Raw genomic sequence first — 21,311 nt, 5'->3', positions numbered from 1 at the left:
ATAAACAGAGACAGAATCAAATCCCCTGTTTCAGAGCATTCCTTTTTAATAACAGACAAGTCACAATCCCCATCGCATGGCTGGGTGTGAGAGGAAGGAAGAATGTGCCAGTACAGATGGAGGGTGGTCTGGATGGGGGGAAATGAGAGAGGAGAGGAGAGAGGCGAGGCAAGCCCTCCTCCTCCTGCTGTTTATCTTCCTCCTCCTCATCATCATCATCATAATTATCATCATCAGCTCCACAGCTGCCCTGGACCAATGACAGAGTGGCTTACTGAGAAGGGGATGACTTGGCATTGGATCCCCCTCCTGATTGGACCCTCATTAGTCGTAATGGAATAATGGAATTAGAACGTCACCAGCCCTATAATTGAGAACACTCATGAACACTCACAGTCAGTCAGTTAGGCTGTGTCATTGGCTGGCTCAATGGTTCCTTCTGTCTCCATCAAAATGCTTATTTATGAGTCAGTGAACAGTCAACTGATCACCATGTTCTGCCCTGTACCTCCAGACCATGGACTCAGACATCCAGAGCTCTGATTCATCCCTCACGACCAGTCTGAGCATGTTCAAAAATGTATGGCTGGAGAGTACACTGAGTACTGTCTGGGGAGGAGAGGAGAGGGAGAGGGAGAGGAAAGAACAGAACAGAAGAAAAGAGACAAAAGGAAGACAAAGAAAAAAAAGAAGAGAAGAGAAGCAGGCTGGGGCTGAGGGTCTGAGGGTCTGAAGGACAGAGCCTTGTAAGGCTGTTCTCTTGTATGGAGAGAAGAGACAGACTGGATTAATTTCACAGACATGAGCCTGATAACAGGGCTGTGCTAATGAGAGACACATGATTTATTAATGACGGAGGAGTGTGTGTGTGTGTGTGTGCAGTGTGTGTGGGTGTGTGTGTGCAGTGTGTGTGGGTGTGTGAGGCATGAATGGCATAGCTCACCCAAACCCAACTACTCTACCAATTGAACAAACCTACTGCTGGAAGTTTTTTTTTAACTAGGAGGAGTGTGTGTGGGTGTGTGCAGCAAAGCCAGGTAAATATATTTTTAGGTGATAAATGATTTGCCATCGAACTCTTAGTGAATTGGCTAAAAGTGTGAATCATTGTTAATGGGTGATGTAATCATTGTGTAAAAGAGTGTAAAAGAAACATCCACGTCCTTGAATAGGAGATGTATTTTGAGACTAGTGCTGACACTACAGAAACACGCTCATTTTCATTTACATTTTTTTACGACTGTGATTTTCGAGAAAGCCAGGGTGTGTTTGGAGCGCTGCCCACTCAGAGACAAATGACACAATACAATCTGGTCCCCTGTTGTAATTCATATCTATAGGGACACACACACCCTTTCCCACGAAATGCCCCGTTAAGAAAATCTGACCATTACAGCACATCATCAGTATCCTGATGAATGGGAAATAATGTCTCTTTCTCCTCTGTTTTCTCTCTCTTCTTCCCACTCATTCTCTCAGAGTTGTGTTCCTGTTCCAACTGAAGGAATGGTGCATACTGTTCTGTTCTCTCACCTAGCCCACTGGGTGTGTGTGTGTGTGTGTGTGTGTGTGTGTGTATCCAGTCATTACGCTGACTAATGGAAGCAGAAAAGAAGAAACAGCATTAATGCTGTTGCTCAAGCTTGTAGGCCCACATGTTGGTGCAATTAGATTAACATAGGGGGGTTGTTCCTCAAGTTCAATGACATGACTTCATCCTCTTATTATCATCACCACAGACAGTGTCGGACATTGTCATAATCCTCATCCATTGGTCATTAGATCCACTCCATAGTGGAGTGAGTCAACTGAACTCTGGGTCTCCGTCCCAAATGGCACCCTATTCCCTACATAGTTCACTCCTTTTGGCCAGAGTCCCATGGGCCCTGGTCAAAAGTAGTGTACTATATAAGGAATAGGGTGCCATTTGGGACTCTGACTCTGGTACAGGATCACTGTCTGAGGTTCCAGTTTACTCATTGTTCTGTGGCTGTCAGGCGAGCGTTGTGCAGAGCCAAGGGGTGGGGTGTGGTTGGTTGGAGCAGAGGGGAACACAGTGTTCAGATCAGAGAACAACCGTTGAGCTACAAAATTTGTCACTGTTTGACTACCTCATAATTCAACAGGTGGGAGAATACTACAATCAGTTCTCATGAAGAGTTTTTATAAAAATAAGTTGTACCAGAGAGTACGGGCTTTCTGTGCAATGGAAAAAAAATAGACTTCCCATCTGTTGGTGTGTGGGCTGAATGAATAATCGAGAAACTTCTCTCTCTCTCTCTCTCTCTCTCTCTCTCTCTCTCTCTCTCTCTCTCTCTCTCTCTCTCTCTCTCTCTCTCTCTCTCTCTCTCTCTCTCTCTCTCTCTCTCTCTCTCTCTCTCTCAAAACAACAAACACAGAACATCACTGATCACCACACAGAGAGGGGGAATTCTCTTAATGTGTTTCAAAGTCAAACACCAGCTGGTAGCCATAGACCAGACAGAGGCAGTCTCCCAGGTTTCCTACAGTAGATCTCAGGCTCGGGAGATTGTGGCCATCCAGAACAAACAAACAGTTACCTCACATGTTCAGGTACTGTACTTCTAAACTAGCCTGGTCCCAGATCTGTTTGTGCTGTCTTGCCAATGGTCAGTGTCACTGTTTGCGTGACCATACTAGTTAGCAAGACAGCACAAACAGATCTGGGACCAGGCTACAGTACTTCTGAACAGTGTGAGATAGCGATCCATCAGCATTGGCCTCTTCCTCTAATTCCATGTAGAGCACCTGACTGGATGGTGTTATATTTTTATATTTGTTTGGGCTTTAAAAAAATCCATTAGCCTAAAGTATAATTCATTCCTCTTTCATGAAAATTGGATTACCACAAAGACGCTGTAATGCTGTGAGACCTATGAGCTCCTTCTCAGACCTTCCATTCATCACAGGGTTTACCTGACATAATTACGGGCATATTTTTAGCCATTTGTGCTGTTAAATTATGCACGTCTTTCCTGAGCGGTTGATCATCTATTTTATCTTGACAAAGAGGGATGATGTGTGAGGGGGGTGGGTCTAACGTGGGGTGCAGGTATGATGATGACAAAAAATAAAGGGTGTGTGTGTGCGTGCCTTCATGCGTGTGTGTGTGACGACGTGGCATGATTACAGGTTTCAGTCTGAGACAGTAGCCTACTTTCAGGTGCTTTTTTAAGGGTTTACTACCTATTGAATCATCCTAAACACATAGAACGCATCCTAAATGGCACCTTATTCCCTATATAGTGCACTACTTTGGGCCCTGTGGGCCCTGGTCAAAAGTAGTGCACTAAATAGAGAATTTGGGAGGTAACCATTTTGACCTCCATGGTTGGTTACACAGTTACCACAGATGATTGACTAATGGCCACTGTCCTTGAGAAAACAAAGCAACTAGACCTCAGGAAGGAACTGACTAGAGAATGACTTCATCAGGACATGTCAATGACAAGCCTGGTACAGGATATGGAGCAGCCTAGTCTATGGATGACCATTCTATGATACAGTACAGTATGTTTCAGTCAAGAGGATGTCAGGTCTATAGCGTAGGCCTAGATACTGTACAGTGGATCTTTTTTAATGACAGTACAGTATGATGGTAGATAGGGAGACAGTGTAGATTGACATTGACAGAGTGGCCGAGACAGGGCTCAAACCCCCGTTGCCAGTGGGCATGTGTCGTCCGGAGTCGGGAGCTTAAACCGTATAGTAGATCTGACAGGGCAGCCAAATACCAGCCTCCTTCCACTTTCCTTTAGCCAGACTTCATCAACAGAGAGAAGCTGATGTTAATTACAAGCCCATTATTCTAATTACTCATCCTTTGGCATGACGACAAGACAGACCCAGCAGCTTGAAGAGCTCTCATTGACATAGACAATGGAGAGAAGTTTGTGTCCAAAATGGCACCCTATTCCCACATAGGGCCCTGGTCAAAAGTAGTGCACTATGTAGGGAATAGGGTGACATTTGGGACATACGCCGAGAGTGCTGAACATTTCTACCCTTCATCCCACTGACCATGGATAATTGAAAACACATTTGGACGGCTGCTGACCACTGAACGGGGACGTGTGGGTCCATAGGAAAACAGGATATGGCTGAGCAAGTTGTTTTAGCGTCTGACATCAGACCTTAGCCCTGCACTGCCTCTCTCCCTCTCTTCCTCCCCTCTCTCTCTTTTTTCTCTCTTTCTCCCTCCCTGTTCCCCTCCCATTTGGGAAGCAGACAATGTTTTCATCAGGGAAGTCAGTAATTAGTGTTTGTTTGATGGCTGATGGTTGGAACAGTGGAATTCAACCTGTTTTTCTTTGTAAAATAGTGGAGGCTAGTGTGTGTGTGTGTGTGTGTACGTGCGTGCATGTGTGCATGCAGTGGTGTAAAGTACTTAAGTAAAAATACTTTAAAGTACTACTTAAGTAGTTTTTTGGGGGGTATCTGTATTTTACTGATCTGGCGGACTGGCTATCTGTAAATAAATAATAAAACAAGAAAATCGTGCCTTCTGGTTTGCTTAATATAAGGAATTTGAAATGATTTATACTTTTACTTTTGATACTTAAGTATATATTAGCAATTACATTTACTTTTGATACTTAACTATATTTAAAAACAAATACTTTTAGACTTTTACTCAAGTAGTATTTTACTGGGTGACTTTCACCTTTGCTTGAGTAATTTTTTATTAAGGTATCTTTACTTTTACTCAAGTATGACTATTGAGTACTTTTTCCACCACTGTGTGCATGCGTGCTAGGTGTCTTCCTCCATACAGCCATATGTTAATGTATAATGACTTCCTGTTGCACTTGGTGACTTTACTTTACTGGGCCAAAGCCAAATGAGTGAGATTAGGGCAGCTTTATGAAAACATTGTTTTTAATTTTCTGCTCTTTCATCAACTAGTTTTCTCCTAACAAGCTGGATTAAAGTCAACATCCTTTCCCAGGGTGCTTAGAGAGAGGGACGCTCTCTTTGTGTCTCCATAACTTTACTTATGATTAAATCATTTGGGTTATCGGCGAGATATGTGTAAGATAAAACAGATAATGCTGTAAATACCAATAATGCATTAATGATCCAAGAAGGATAATAATGTCTATAATACATCATACAGATATGGAGAACATTTACCATTAAGCTCATCAGTAAAAAACAATACTATGGATAACCTGTATCTTATCCTTATGTGATAGGCGATAGAAATGCTTTCAGGTATTGACAGTTGACTTTCTCTCTCAGGGACAGCATGTTTTATTCATGGTGTGTGTGTGTGTGTGTGATCAATGGCTGCTGTCTGAGGCAACATGTTAGACTCTGTGATGCCATCTTGCTTTTATCGCATCACTCAGGCCTAGGGCGAACCTCTCTCCCACTATCTCCTTTCCTGACAGAGCCCATTCCTCATGGCGTCAGTGTCAAAGTGTGTGTGTGTTTGTGTCTATGTGTATGTGTGTGTCTATGTGTATGTGTGTGTATGTGTGTGTGCATGTGTGTCGTCAGTGTCCCAGGGGGACCGGGAAATCTTCCCTCCGCCTCTATTTTCAGGTCGGAGATAGCGTGACTGTCCTCCAAAAATATAGCTGTCCTCCCTCAGTCAGAGGGCCAAATGTATTGTACAGATGAAGGTATTTCCTCCTAGTACGTCATGCACCATTCAGGTATTCCTATTGGAACCAGGCCCGTCACGCACAATTCAGGTCTTCCTATTGGAATCATTCCAGTCATGCACCATTCAGCTCTTCCTATTGAAACCAGGCCCGTCATGAACCATTCAGGTATACTATTGGAACTAGGCCCGTCACGCACCATTCAGGTCTTCCTTTTGGAACCAAGCCCGTCACACACCGTTCAAATCTTCCTATTGGAATCAGGCCCGTCACACACCATTCAAATCTTCCTATTGGAATCAGGCCCGTCACGCACCATTCAAATCTTCCTATTGGAATCAGGCCCGTCACGCACCATTCAAATCTTCCTATTGGAATCAGGCCCGTCACGCACCATTCAAATCTTCCTATTGGAATCAGGCCCGTCACGCACCATTCAAATCTTCCTATTGGAATCAGGCCCGTCACGCACCATTCAGGTCTTCCTACTGGAACCAAGCCCAACCCATAAATACACTATCTGGCTAAAGGTGAGTTCATTCATCATCACAGCAACCTGCTGCTACATACATCCATACTATTCCCCTTATGGGGCCAAGCCTTCAAACAGATGGAGGATTCACAAAGGTAGATATTCACTATATCTCCTTCTTGATGTGGCTGATATGGGAATGGAATGGGGAATAGCTATCTGAGGATTATAAAAACATTTCCTGGTGGATGTGAGAAGCCTCAAAGGTTGCCTGTCCATCTATCCACACACATATAGGCACACACGCGTGCATGCACACACACACACACACACACATCAGAGGTTGTTCCTCTGGGACAATAGAGTGTGATGAATAGCTAACCCACCAGAGCTCCATGCTAAGCCATAAGAAACCCCACCAGCCTAATTAACAGAAAGAGAAACTCCAGCATGTTGCCCTGCTCCCCATCTCAATACATTAACATGAGAGGCAGCATTAAAATAGATGACAAACCTATGCTATCCACCCCTAGATATATCTAATCTGAATAAACTATAGGCAGAGAATAAAAATGTCTGAGATATCAACCCCTCAAACCCCACCGCCTGTCATGAATAGCTAATAAAACCGTCTGGTGCAAATTGCATTCAGAGAATTAATGAAATGAATAATGAATTGATATCAATCTAACAGGCGTGTGAGATGATTTGTGCCGTGGTGCCGTGAGTGCGCCTGCCATTAACGATGGGGAGAGATTGTTGTTGCTGCTGCTCCCTCCCTCAGACAAGCTTAATGAAAGAGACATGAAGAATTCCATTCTTTTAATAACACTTGTTATAATGAAACTTCTCTCTCTTCATGAGCTCAGGGAGGGCATAAGTGCAGCAGCAAAGATTTCAAGAAATTATAAATTACACACCATACCAACACGGAATTCACTCTTTGTTACCGTAGAAACAGACGTGCCAGGCATCCACTTCTCTGTCATCTGGAATTGGAGCACCCAACAGAGAATATCCCCTTTTTATCTAGTTGTATTTTACTGCTAAATACAATTAAAGCTGCAATATGTAACTTTTTGGGCAACCCCACCAAATTCACATAGAAAAGTGAGTTATAGATCTGTCATTCTCATTGAAAGCAAGTCTAAGAAGTGGTAGATCTGTTCTATGTGCGCTATTTCTATGCTTCCCTTTCTTAAGTTTTGTTTTTGCGTCTTTTACTTTCAGTTTTGTACACCAGCTTCAAACAGCCAAACATACAATATTTTTGGTTATGGATAATATATGTCACAGCGGTTTAGATGGTACAATGATTCTCTACACTATACTTGCTTGTTTTGGCGAAATATTTGAATTTTTGCTACTAGAAAATGGCGGGCGATTTCTGCATAGTGCATCTTCAAATAAACAAATGAAAAACCTCAGACTAATCAATACTCTATTGAGGATTCTGAACAGTTGCAGAGTCGTTGTTCTATTGCTCTGGCATCAGCACAGCGGGAGAGAGAACATTTAGAGTTTCATTAGGAGAGAAAGTCTAAGTCATAAATATGGTGGGAACTAAGAAAGCAGTGAAGAACAGAACAGTACAGAGCAGAACGGCCCACTTGGTTTTAAAGGGCTGGTTTCATTAAGTCCTCATTAACAAAAATAGGTATTTGAGTCAGATTTCCACTGAATTAAGTCTCTCAGGACACATAGGCTGAATCTAGCAACACTGGGAAAGGACAAGACCATAGTATCTACAGTATTTCTTCTAAACTGCTTATCCTTCCACTTATCAATCATTATTGCATCTTGATTGTTGATGAAACTAAGCCATAGGATCTCTATGTTCATAGCTCTCTGGTCAAACTCACAGGTTATGTCCAGACATGATAGGACCCATGACAATGAATTTGTGCCTATCTCCAGTATGAACGTGTGTTCTGTCGATCATTGACCTCCTCTCTGTCCCAATAGATGCAACATCTTAGGGCTTAACTGTGGAATTTCCCCTCTGAGAGACAATCAACATTACACAACTTTAACCGTCCGTCCCCGCTCCCCTAAAGGCCCCTAAAGGAACTGCTTCATGAAGTAGTCTGGGATGGGAGTGTGTATGCGTCCCAAATGGCAGCCTATTCCCTATATAGTACACTACTCTTTGCCAGAGCACTATGGGCCCTGGTCAAAAGTAGCGCAATACTGAATAGGGAATAGGCTGCCATTTGGGACACACTCATCGGTTTCTCTCCAGTACAATGGGCCCCTGCCAGGCCCAGGGCTCTCCTCCCACTCACCCACAGAGCACAGAGCGAAGGGCCCCCTCCACAGACACAAACACACTCCCCCTCCTCTGATTCAATTAGTCTGGAAGGAGCAACAGGGGCCCTCAGGACAATATTTTCATAGCAATAAGAAAAACCTTGTTTATGGACCTCCACCAAACAAATCTCTGTCTCCAAGCCAGCTTGACATTTAAATCACTTAGCAGACACTCTTATCCAGTAGTGAGTGCATACACTTAGGTACTTTTTCATACTGAACCCCCGTGGGAATCAAACCCACAACCTTGGCATTGCAAGCACCATGCTCTACCAACTGAGCCACACAGGATGACTATTATAAAGCCCCCTGAGGACTACATACGTACAGTCGGGCCAAACTTTAAACTTTTCAGTGACACGGTGACAGACTATAATAATAAAGAAATAAATACCTGGATGCCTTTGGGTTACTAAATCAAACATGTTCAGAACTTGTATAGGTAATGTAGTGTATGGTTGGGTCAGTGGGGGAACCAATAACAGGCTCCAGGGTATGTGACATAGCTGTGCCTTTGGGATCAGAGACAGAGCTTCAGTCTTTTCATATAAAGTTCTCTGTCTGTGAATGATAATGCAGATCCCAGAACACATGCAGTACAGTACAGTAAAGCCCTATGATAACAATGAGTGTGTTGGTGGAAGGGGTGAATATGTCCCCTGGGGCAGTAACCACAGTGGATGACAGGATGACAGTGGTTTTCAGGTAGGAGAGGAAGAGAACCACTTGGGGGAGGAGAGGAAGAGAGAGAGAGAGAGAGAGAGAGAGAGAGAGAGAGAGAGAGAGAGAGAGAGAGAGAGAGAGAGAGAGAGACTTTGTGGAGAGTCTGGAATCCACAGCTAGGCTGGAGTTTCACAGGAAGCATAAATTAAATCATACGATTTCTGGATCACCTTTAAAGATTTTCCCAGCGTGCCACAGGGGCGTCCTCAGAGCACACAGTCAGCAGACAGACTTCTGGGATTGGACCAGGAAGGAGAGTCAACTATACTATAGTCACCACTCTGGATCAGACTGGATCTGAGTCACAAATGCCCAGGGCACTACTTATGACCCTATTCCCTTTGTAGTGCACTACTTTTGACTTGGTCAAAAGTAGTGCACTACATAGGGAATAGGGTGCCATTTTGGACACACTGGTTCAGCCAGTGATTCAGCTTCAACAACACTTGCAAAAAGCCTGTGTTTGTTTTGTCTTCAAGCAGCTTTGGGTGGATGACGTTGGAAAAGTTACAGCTACCATATTACTTATATGGTAATGAACTATTTTACTGCTATAAACACACCCTTTCTCTTCACTTATTTATGATGAGACATTAGCCACCTTTGCGAAACTCTATGATGTGTTTGGGACACATGGTGGTCCTGCGTGGCCCAGTTGGTACAGCATGGCGCTAGCAACGCCAAGATTGTGGGTTTGTTTCCAACTGAGGCCATCCATACAAATATGTATGCACGCTTTAGATAAAAGCATCTGCGAAATGGCATATATTATATTTTACTTTGTGCTTATGGTGCAGACCGTACCTGTATCCACTCTTTGTTCTTATGGTGCAGACCGTACCTGTATCCACTCTTTGTGCTTATGGTGCAGACCGTACCTGTATCCACTCTTTGTGCTTATGGTGCAGACCGTACCTGTATCCACTCTTTGTGCTTATGGTGCAGACCATACCTGTATCCACTCTTTGTTGTTGTCCTCTCCTGGTGTCCATGCGTTCTCATAGTAGTTGAGTCTGGCTCGCTCCGGGGACCAGCCAGGGTTGTACTGGGACGAAGCTACGATCTGCTCTGATGCTATCTCCCCTGACTCCATACCCAATGGATCTGTACAGTCAAAGTCTGAGAGAGAGAGAGAGAGAGAGAGAGAGAGAGAGAGAGAGAGAGAGAGAGAGAGAGAGAGAGAGAGAGAGAGAGAGAGAGAGAGAGAGAGAGAGAGAGAGAGAGAGAGAGAGAGAGAGAGAGAGAGAGAGATGTAGAGAGAAGGGGGGAGAAGGGGTGGGAGAGAAGGGGAGAGAGAGATTGTCTAAATTTAGAGCTGAAAGCACCATCCAGGCGTTCCAGGCCAGAGCACACAAAACAGAGCTGGTCCCTGGGGAGAGGGACACTCAGTGGCAGGGTCTGGCACTCTGGTGGCCGGAATAAAGAGCCACGTCAGTGCTGCCTCAGCGGATCCTTGCTTCCGCTCCCTCTCTCCCCCCACCACACGCAGAGGCTTTAAAAGGAAGGCAAGCACAGTGGAAGTGTGGTGCTACCTGAAGACATAAAGCTTTAGTCATAAAACATTCAGTGTAGGGCTAAGTTCGCTGTAAACTTGTATGGAAAAGAGAAACTATTATGCATTAGAGTTGAGCCAGTAGTTTTTCTCTGGTGCTGGTTCATCTCTCCTTCAAAGCTCCCTGTAGGCAGTTTATGTGTTTTGCACATGGTGCACATTTCTTATTGTTGTCCCTCGGGGTGTTAAGGCACATTTAGTGTCAGTGTTCTGGGCCGTAAATCTCCCAAAATGCCCTGTACCACCCAGGATAGAGGGCATCTCCTTGTTTGTGTTGACATGGTGCTGCCGTCCAGGGTCAGCCAGTGTGTGTGTGTGTGTGTGTGTGTGTGTGTGTGTGTGTGTGTGTGTGTGTGTGTAAGTATACAACCACCGGCCAGGTCAAGAGGTGAGCTCTTCTTCCGCCATACTCCGTCATTCCCCAGAGCCCCATATGTAGCAGAGTTGTCTGGACGCTGACCCTATGACCCCCAGAGGTCGGACCCTGGCCCCAGTCTGACCTTGCTGTCTCTAGTCACCCACCCGCATGCACGTGCACACACACACACACACACATTAAGGCAGGCACACACAGTTGCGTATTGCGTATACCAGCGCTGTTCAGCATCTCAGAGACACAGGTCTGAAAGGCATCAGGCAGATGGAGAGACCATCTGTTTTAGCTCATAGACAATCCCTGACTGCCGCACACCCTACACCCTACTCAATACTGCAGAGAGCGGGAGAGAGAGAAATATACTTTTTATTGTTTATTTCACTTTTGTTTCTCCATTTCACTTGCTTTGGCAATGTAAACATGTGTTTCCCATGCCAATAAAGCCCCTTGAATTGAATTGAGAGAGAGAGATGGAAAGACAAGAGGGAAAAATAAATATATTTAAAAAACTCCCTCCACTCTTTTCTTCTCTCTCAAAGACCCCCTTCTTCTTCTTCTTCTTCTTCTTCTTCTTCTTCTTCTTCTTCTTCTTCTTCTTCTTCTTCTTCTTCTTAAACTCTTAGAGGAGGAATATGAATCTCTCCATAAACATCAACCAGACCCAGTTGATCTTCTATCTGCGCTCTGACTGTAACAAAGAGTCTCTAGTTTTCAGCACTGACGTAAATGTGATCATGTGTGCTGCTATCAGCTATCAGCCTGCATTTTAAGCAGCAGCCCATTCTGTGAAATGTGGCGCAGGGTGATCAGGGAGATAGTAGGGAAGTGTTCTAAATGGCACCCTATTCCATTTATAGTGCACTACTTTTGACCAGATCCCTATGCAGCCTAAATCTGGGCTGTCAGGGAGAGAAGACAAGCCTGCTTCATCACCATCAAAGCAACACCTTATCCCCCCTATATAACCCCCTCTCAACTGAAGTGTACAAGTCTTATAATATGGAAAAAGGAAAACCTAAATATTATACATCAAAGGGCGTATTAATACATACCTACTAGAGTATGGATAAAAACTGCCAGAGACTTGATCTATCTTCTCTCTGATATGAGGATTCATTCAGCAAAGGTCGTAAGCTGCCAACTGCATAATTAGGTAAGTAGGACAGATGTCAAATAATGCAGTGACTTGATGAGTTTATGTTGGTGGATTAGTGTTTTGATTGTATCTGTCCCGATCTAATAAATGTAATACTGTTGGATTAGTGTTCAGTCTGAACCCATGTTATGTTTATGTTGCCATGGTGCTGAGCTGTAGGGACTATAGGGACTAGTGACACAGGCAGTCATTGCTGTATGTGGCTGTGCTCAGGCTCTGTGTGAGTCTATCTAGGGACCTTAGCACACATGCATATCACTACTCCCCACGGGGGACCTAGCACCATCTGGGATGATTAGTGTTTTTTTAACACCAGTCATCGCCATAACAACCTGACGGTGGGGGGTGACTGGAGGGGTGGCTTGTGGAAAGATTTATGGGCTTCGCGGTGGTTGTGTTGTGAAATGTTTAGTCGGAGCATTTCTCAAATTGGGGTCATGGGTGCCAGGCCCCAGGATGAAGATGATGCTGTGTTAGTGGCTGGGACACTGTCTGGAGGGGCTGGTGGGGCTGTCTGTCCGCCCCCCAGTGTCTCTGCCTCTGGCCCCCAGCCCCACTGTGTTAAAGTCAGGCCTCGTAAACTGGGGGAGATGGCCCATGCCTTGTATCACATCCCCTTAATGAAAAGACTGAGAGCTGTTGATTTATTAACTCACTTTGGTCCCACATTGTCATGAGCCCTCTCACTCCACCGGGTTACCACCTTTATTTGTTTCCACTATCTTCCACTCTGCTCACCTCCCTCTCTCTACTCAGCCTAACTAGCTCCACCTGTCCCTGCTCTGCTCGGCTCTAATTACTCTGCCAGCTGCGCTGCATTACCCACTAACCTCTCCCAGTATTTAAGGCCCTGTCTTTCAGCTCTCCGGTGTCAGATCGTCTGCAAAGCTCACACCCGGAACCTGTTTGCTCGCGCTTCTGGCTCACCCTGGTTTTGTGACCCCGGACCTGCCTGTTTGTTGGATACTCTTCTGCCTCAGGAGATCCAGACCTGCTTCTGCCATTACGACTCCTGACTACTCTTCAATCCCGGACTTCTGGACCACCCACCACCGCTTCATAGGACGCATCGCTGCCACTGGGGGCACAGACCCAGCGCATTGGACGGGATCCCTGTTACCCCTGGAGCCTTCATTCACTCCCTACTTCCCCTTTTCCTTAAGTTTAATAAACTTTCTGGTGTGACGTAATTGTGGTCCCCTGGTCGCCTGTCTGAACCGTGACAGTACGATCTGACCATTATGGACTCAGCGCACACTTTCCCCGACATGGAAACCGATGAGCATGAGCAGCAGTTCCAGCAGCAGCAACAACAACTCGCCATGATCATTCAACTTCTCACCAACCTTACCCCAGCCAGTCTGCCCACCAGCCCAGCCCCCGAGTTACCTGCCCGGTCATTGCAGCCGCTGCTCGGGAACCCAAGATTGGAAACCCCGAGCGGTTCAACGGCGATTCAACCCAGGTCCGGCCATTCCTGACTAGCTGCCGACTTCAGTTCTCCTTGCAGCCAAGGACCTTCGCCACGGAGGGGGCTAAAGTTGGGTATGCCATCACTCACCTGACGGGCCCGAGCTCGACTCTGGGGAACAGCAGAGTTCGAACGTCAAACCCCCGCATGTGCAACCTTCGACCTGTTTGCTGAGGAGATGCTGAAAGGTGTTTGACCTGGATTCACCCACCGCAGAGGCGTCTCGTGAACTGTTCAGTATTCGACAAGGCAGACGTACAGTCGCAGACCATTCCATCGACTTCCGAACCCTGGCTAGAGCGAAGTTCTTGGAACACACCATCGGTGGGACGCGTTCTTCCATAGTTTGGCTGACTATATCAAGGACGAGTTGGTCTCCCATGAACTGCCTTCCACTCTTGATGAAGCCATCGCACTGACTGTCAGGATCGACAGAAGGATACAGAACCCGTCGTCGTGAGAGGGGGCGCCAAGGTCCACCTACTACCGGCATTCGGAGAGATCCGACTGGGCTCCTGTCATCTACTGCCACTCACCCAGGTCAGCTTGATCAGTCTGAGCCTATGGAGATTGGGCGAGCCTCCCCTCACTCCTGCAGAGCGCCAGCGCCGCTTCACCTCAAACCTCTGCCTCTATTGTGGAGGTGATGGACATCGTGTGGTAACCTGCCCTTTAAAGGGCCGAAGCTCACCGGGCGTAGGGGGAGTCCGGTTGAGTTCAATGACCATCCAGTCCTCCGACCGCAAACCCCTGCTGCAAGTTCACCTCCGCCTCTCTGACTCAACTCACACCCTGGCTGCTCTGGTGGATTCTGGCGCCGAAGCCAACATAATGGACATCAAGCTGGCACGCCAACTGGGACTGGAGAACCTCCGTTGACACCTCCTATTCCTGCCCGGGCACTGGACGGACACTTACTCGGATCGGTCACTCATGTCACGGCCCCGGTCTCGATGGGTCTGTCCGAAACCATCAAGAAACTATCCAGTTTCACCTGCTCCCCTCTCCAGGCCAACCCCTCATCCTGGGTTACCCATGGCTCCGCCGGCACAACCCCTCAGCTCGACTGGGTGACCGGGGTGATCAGGGAGTGGGGAGAGGACTGCCACCGAACCTGCCTGCTTGCTGCTGCACTACCCCTCGGCCAGTACCTACTAACTCCGCTCCTGACCTCTCCAATGTCCCAGAATGCTACCATGGTCTCAGAGAGGTGTTTAACAAAGCAAGAGCCACATCTCTGCCCCCTCACCCGACCGTACGACTGTGCCATCGACCTCCTCCCTGGAACAGCTCCTCCAAGGGGTCGTCTTTATTCGTTGTCTGCTCCTGAAAGAAAGTCCATGGAGGACTACATCAATGGCTCTCTGTCCGCAGGATTAATCCGTTCATCTTCATCTCCTGCTGGTGCTGGCTTCTTCTTTGTGGGGAAGAAGGACGGATCTCTTTCGCCCCTGCATCGACTACAGGGGACTCAACGACATCACAGTGAAAACCGTTACCCTCTGCCTCTGCTCACCTCTGCTTTTGAGTTGCTCCAGGGAGCCACTGTTTTTACCAAGTTGGATCTCAGAAACGCTTACCACCTAGTGCGGATCCGGGAGGGAGATGAATGGAAAACCGCATTCAATACACCAACAGGCCACTACGAGTATCTGGTTGTGCCTTTTGGCCTCACCAATGCTCCTGCTGTGTTCCAGGCTCTAGTGAATGATGTACTGCGGGACATGTTAAACAAGTTTGTCTTCGTTTACCTGGATGACATCTTAATTTACTCCAGAAACCTGTCTGAACACACCCGCCATGTCCAGCAAGTCCTTCATCGTCTTCTGGAGAATTCCCTCTACGCCAAGGGGCAGAGAAATGTGAGTTTCACGTCAAGACAGTGGCCTTCCTGGGGTACATAGTGGCAGAAGGAAGTATCCAAATGGATCCTGCCAAAGTATCAGCAGTCACTTCATGTTTGCCAGTTCGGAGAACAGAAAGAAGCTGCAACAGTTTTCTGGGGTTTGCTAACTTCTATAGGAAGTTTATCCGGAATTACAGTACCGGCGCCCCTCTCCAGCACCAAGCAACCCTTCACCTGGACCCCAGCAGCGACAAAGCCCGAGACCCCACCCAACCAGATGTGATGGACCGCACATTGTGGAGTACGCCCGGGTGGGGGGTGGGGGGGATCAGGCAGTGGGGTGCGGAGGATAGGAAGCTCCACCCTTTTTCACCCCCCTTCTGGACATAGGGAACCGTGACGGCGCGGAATGCCTTGAAGCGCACTGGCTGGAGGGGTCCACCATTCCATTTCTTTGGACCGATCATAAGAACTTGGGTACATCCGCACGGCCAAACGGTTGAACTCCAGGCAGTCCCGCTGGGGGCCCTGTTCTTCACCAGGTTTAATTTCACTCTGTCATACCGGCCTGGATCACGCAACACCAAGCAGACGTCCCTTCCCGTTCAATTCCAGAAGGATGACAACCCCTCCAAGGATCCTGTGTCGATTCTGCCAAGTCCCTGCATCGTTGCAGCTCTGACCTGGGCTGTTTGAGGAACAGGTGCTGGAGGCTCTCCGTAACCAGCCAGGTCCCAGCACTTGCCCAGCTGACCGCCTTTTGTCCCCGAAGACCTGAGGTCCCAGGTCATTCAGTGGGGACATGACTCCCGCCTAGCTTGTCACCCTGGCTCCACCCGCACTTACAACCTGCTCGCCCAGAGGTTCTGGTTGGCCCTCTCTGAGGAGGGATGTACGGGAATTCGTCCCAAGCCTGCCCCATCTGCAACCAACACAAGTCGTCCTGCCAGCCCCCCAGCCGGATTGCTGCAGCCCCTGCCTGTGCCCAGACGTCCCTGGTCTCACATCGCCCTTGACTTTGTCACGGGGCTGCCCCTTCAAGTGGCATGACCGTCATTCTCACCATCGTTGACCGTTTCAGCAAGATGGCACACTTCATTCCCTCCCCAAAGCTCCCAACCGCCAAGGAGACCGCCCAGGTGGTCCTGGAACACGTCTTCCGGATCCACGGACTGCCAAGGGATGTTGTTTCTGACCGTGGTCCACAATTCTCCTCCGCTTTTGGAAGGAGTTCTGTCACCTGCTGGGAGCCACAGTCAGTCTGACTTCCGGATTCCATCCCCAATCCAATGGGCAGTCAGAGCGGGCTAATCAGGAGCTCGAGAAGGCACTGCGATGCATGACTTCACGCAACCCCCACTCCTGGTCGCAGCAATTGACATGGGTGGAGTACGCACACAATTCTCTGACCTGCTCTGCCATCGGTATGTCCCCTTTCCAATGTGTTTATGGATACCAGCCTCCTCTATTTGCCAGCCAGGAGGAGGAGGTTACTTGCCCATCTGCACTTGCTTTTGCCCGTCGATGTCGCCGCACCTGGTCACAAGCCCGAGCCACACTCCTCAGGTCCGTTGCCAGCTACACTACCGGGGCCAACCGTCGGAGAATTCCTGCTCCCACCTACCATGTTGGTCAAAGGGTGTGGTTGTCATCGAAGAACCTGCCACTCAGGGTGGAGTCGCAGAAGCTGGCACCTCGGTTCATTGGCCCATTCCCTATCATAAGAGTGATTAGCCCAACTGCTGTCCGGCTCCAACTGCCTAATTCCCTGAGGGTGCACCCCACTTTCCATGTGTCTAAGATTAAGCCCATCCATGAGAGTCCGCTGGTCCCTGCTGCGCCTGGTCCTCCTCCTCCACGGCTCGTCGATGGTGGCCTGGTTTACACCCGTCCGCCGCCTGCTTCGGTCCAGACGGAGGGGTAGGGGTCTCCAGTACCTCATTGACTGGGAGGGCTATGGACCTGAGGAAAGGACCTGGGTGCCAGCTAGTCGGATTGTGGATAGGACTCTCATCACCGCTTTCCACCAACGGCATCCTGATCAACCTGCAATCCGTAGGGGCCGCCCCAGAGGGGTCCCTAACCGTCCGGCCCGCTCGGCTTCCTGTCCTATGCCTGATCCTGTCTCGGGACCTGTCCCATCTCCCGACCACGGCCCTCCGGCTTCCTCCGAGGATGAGGACGTTCACTCAGACCGTTCGGAGGAGTTCTAGCCCTCCTCCGGCTCCCCTCCTCCCGCCCGGCGTGGTGTTGCTCTTGGGACTTCTGGGGCCGTCCCTTGGGGGGGGGGTTCTGTCATGAGCCCTCTCACTCCACCGGGTTACCACCTTTATTTGTTTCCACTATCTTCCACTCTGCTCACCTCCCTCTCTCTACTCAGCCTAACTAGCTCCACCTGTCCCTGCTCTGCTCAGCTCTAATTACTCTGCCAGCTGCGCTGCATTACCCACTAACCTCTCCCAGTATTTAAGGCCCTGTCTTTCAGCTCTCCGGTGTCAGATCGTCTGCAAAGCTCACACCCGAACCTGTTTGCTCGCGCTTCTGGCTCACCCTGGTTTTGTGACTGGACCTGCCTGTTTGTTGGATACTCTTCTGCCTCAGGAGATCCAGACCTGCTTCTGCCATTACGACTCCTGACTACTCTTCAATCCCGGACTTCTGACCACCCACCACCGGCTTCATAGGACGCATCGCTTGCCACTGGGGGGCACAGACCCAGCGCATTGGGACGGGATCCCTGTTACCCTGGAGCTTCATTCACTCTCTACTTCCTTTTCCCTTAAGTTTAATAAACTTTCTGGTGTGACGCAATTGTGGTCCCCTGGTCGTCTGTCTGAACCGTGACACACATTAAACTAAATGTGTGTAGCAGTGGGACAGGGACCACCCCTGTAGGGAGTATGGTAGTTTCAGTATGTATAGGGATTGTAGCTTTATCACTTATATGAAGGAATGGTCACTTTAACACCTGCTGTATTTAGATTTTTTTTACATTTTATCCTAGTAGACAATTAAAATAATGCATCACGCTGAATACACATTGTAATCAGACCATTGATGATAGAAAGTCACTTACCTTCTGGCATGGTCCGTTCCAACACGGTGAAGTTGGCAGAGAAGCCCTCCTTGGCGATGGCACTGTCTGTGTTGATTATCAGGGCCAGGATGCCCGTGTAAGAGATGATACGACCAGGGGTGTTCTGACCACAGTACCGCCCAATGTACGGACCAACTGGAGAGAGAGAGAAAGAGAGAGAAAGGGAGAGAGAGGGGGAGATAGAGATAGTCAGTCACCAAGGTTACAACTGAAAAAAAGTATGAAAATGTATGCACTCACTACTGTAAGTCGCTCTGGATAAGAGCGTCTGCTAAATGACTAAAATGTTAAATGTTAAATGTAAGGTGGGAGTGTGTGTAAAGTTAGGAGTTAAGTCAGTATTTGCTCGCCGTAGGTCTGTCACATTGGTGTTCATACACAGTAAACCCACAGAGGTGAGATAACTAGTGTGTTGATGAAGGTCTGAGGAGGACCTAAGACCTGGGGCTGTATTTGTGTTAGACCTGAGAGGGTTTTCACTAAGTAACCTCATAAAGAGGCATGGGAAAAAGGCCTAACATTCGACACCAACATGCCCAAAAAACACAAAGAGATAGAGAGAGGGAGAGAGGAAGAGGGACTCCTTGTTAAGACGAAACAAGGTCGAGGTTTCTGTTTGTTTTGCACCAGTCATAAATTCCTGGGCCTTTTTTAATGCGAGTGATGGTCTGGCCACGGTGGAGAGACTTCTCAAAAGCCACTAAGAACAAGAAAAGGAGGAAAGAAAGACCAAAGAAACAGAGAGATGGAAAAACAAGGGAATAAGAGAATGTCAAAAGAAAAATGCAATAAAAGTCAAACCAGCACACGTTCTACTGAGCACTCTAAATGAGTTTGTGCCACATTGTGTGTGTGTGTGTGTGTGTGTGTGTGTGTGTGTGCGTGCGTGTGCGTGTGTGTGCATGCTTACGTGCCTGTCTGTGTGTTCCTCTGTCTAGATGTTAAGCAGGTCTGGAGGCCTGGTGCTTATCTCTGATTAGTAAGCCTGTGATCAGTGGCGAGTGAAGGCCAGGCTGCTACCCTGCTCCCCTCTAAACCTAACACCTCCCCTCACTCTGACATGCCATGTACAACCAGGCCTTACAACCAGGCACACAGATGAAAGGGAGCTAGGGCAGGAGTCTGATGGCTCAGATTCATCATCATAACACAGGAAGGAGGTGTGTGTGTGTGTGTGTGTGTGTGTGTGTGGTGGGGGGGCATGACTCTCCTAGATTATCTGCATGACTCAACAGCACTATAGAAATGTTAAATGCTCTGCTGTGAACTCTGTGTCTCTGCATGTCTCTATGATCTTGGGGGAGGAGAGAGGAAGGGAGATGGAGAGGGGGGAGGAGGGGAGATGGAGGGAGGGGGGAGGGGAGAGAGGGGGGAGGGAGGAGGGGAGATGGAGGGGGGTGGGGGGAGAGAAGGGGAGGGGAGATAGAGGGAGGGGGGAGGAGTGCGCCTCCAGCCTTCCGTGCTAATGCACTACTGATCCAAAAGGCACCACAGGTACTGTACCCAGCCCTCAGACAGGGCCTGACACACAGCATGGCCCCCAGCCTCCCCCTATGTCTCCCCTGTCTCCCCCATGGCCTTCTGCCTCTACCACCCCTCCCATGTTCCAGGACCTGCTGTCTCACACACCCAATTACTCTGGATGTGAGAAGTGTTATTTTGTTATTTTCAAATTTTTAGACCCCCAAAAGACAAGAGCGCAGACACTGCTGTGGGTGGCTATTTATTTTCTTTGTTATTAATGGAAACATTATTTGCGCTCATATAGGTATAAGAAACCCTTATTCTGAGTGTTAAATAAAAGTTAAACTTTAGTTCCTGAGAGAGGGTAGTTTCATGGCAAACTTCCCCATTGTTTATCAAAGATGTCAGTTTTCTTGATGCAATTCACAGAGTGATTAAAATAAAAGTGATAATAATGTGACATAGACTGAGCCCTCAAGGTCTTCACAGCCGGTTTAATCAACACTGTTCTTTTTGGAGAAATTATAGACCTATATCATTCCTGAGGCAAGTCTGGCACTGTTCAAAGCCATTTTAAATTCAATAAGAAACAACAACTAAATCCCAACCTAGACAAAGGGTTTAAGTTGTATCTGGACAGAGAAAGTCCACTCCTGACCGATCAACAGTAGGGTGGAGTACCATCCCTGTCTACATACCATGGCCTTCTCCCAACTGACAAACATAAACAACTCCCCCAACACAATAGGTGACTGTACGGGAAGAAAGGGAGTACAGTAGAGTATCAGAACTAGGACGTTTGGCATTTAGCCATGATAACTAGGCTGTGTGTCCAGTCCACATTCATTACCCTATTCAGTGTGTTTATATTACCATAGTGTATAATACTAACGCTAACAAAGATACTATATCTGACCAGATATATGACTGTAGCTCACCTCCAGGGAAGCCGTCCCAGATCTCTAGCCTATCGTATCGACAGAAGACCCCGGTGGGAGGAGTAGTGTCAGGCTCCAGCTCGAAGATCTCGAACTCCAGGGTGATCTCGGACATCTTGGGGGAGAAGATCATGAAGGTGCAGTCCAGGTTGTTGGGATACTTCTCTGGGAAACCAGGTGACCTTATCACCCCGCTGTTAGATGTGAAGTTCCTGGAACATTCCGGACCTGAGAAGAGGAGAGGAAAATAGAGATTTTGAATGGATGTATCCTTTA

The 21,311-nt window shown here is 47.8% G+C and overlaps 1 protein-coding gene across 3 annotated transcripts in view; it reads right to left on the bottom strand.

The window, feature by feature from the left end:
• Nucleotides 1-21,311, bottom strand: part of LOC121549482 (neuropilin-1a) — an 80,636-nt gene that overhangs the window by 26,414 nt on the left and 32,911 nt on the right. For all 3 annotated transcript variants that reach the window (XM_045210508.1, XM_045210509.1, XM_045210510.1), the window contains exons 5-7: nt 21,036-21,263; nt 18,613-18,768; nt 10,088-10,254 (exon numbers count right to left, since the gene is read on the bottom strand). In XM_045210508.1, coding sequence (XP_045066443.1) covers nt 10,088-10,254; nt 18,613-18,768; nt 21,036-21,263 — 551 coding nt within the window. The remainder of the gene's footprint in view (nt 1-10,087; nt 10,255-18,612; nt 18,769-21,035; nt 21,264-21,311) is intronic.

This window comes from Coregonus clupeaformis, chromosome 34 (genome assembly GCF_020615455.1).
Source record: "Coregonus clupeaformis isolate EN_2021a chromosome 34, ASM2061545v1, whole genome shotgun sequence".
NCBI classification, from domain to species: Eukaryota; Metazoa; Chordata; class Actinopteri; order Salmoniformes; family Salmonidae; genus Coregonus; species Coregonus clupeaformis.
The sequence above is the reverse complement of the archived record's forward strand: the minus strand, read 5'-3'. Positions and strand labels throughout refer to the sequence as shown.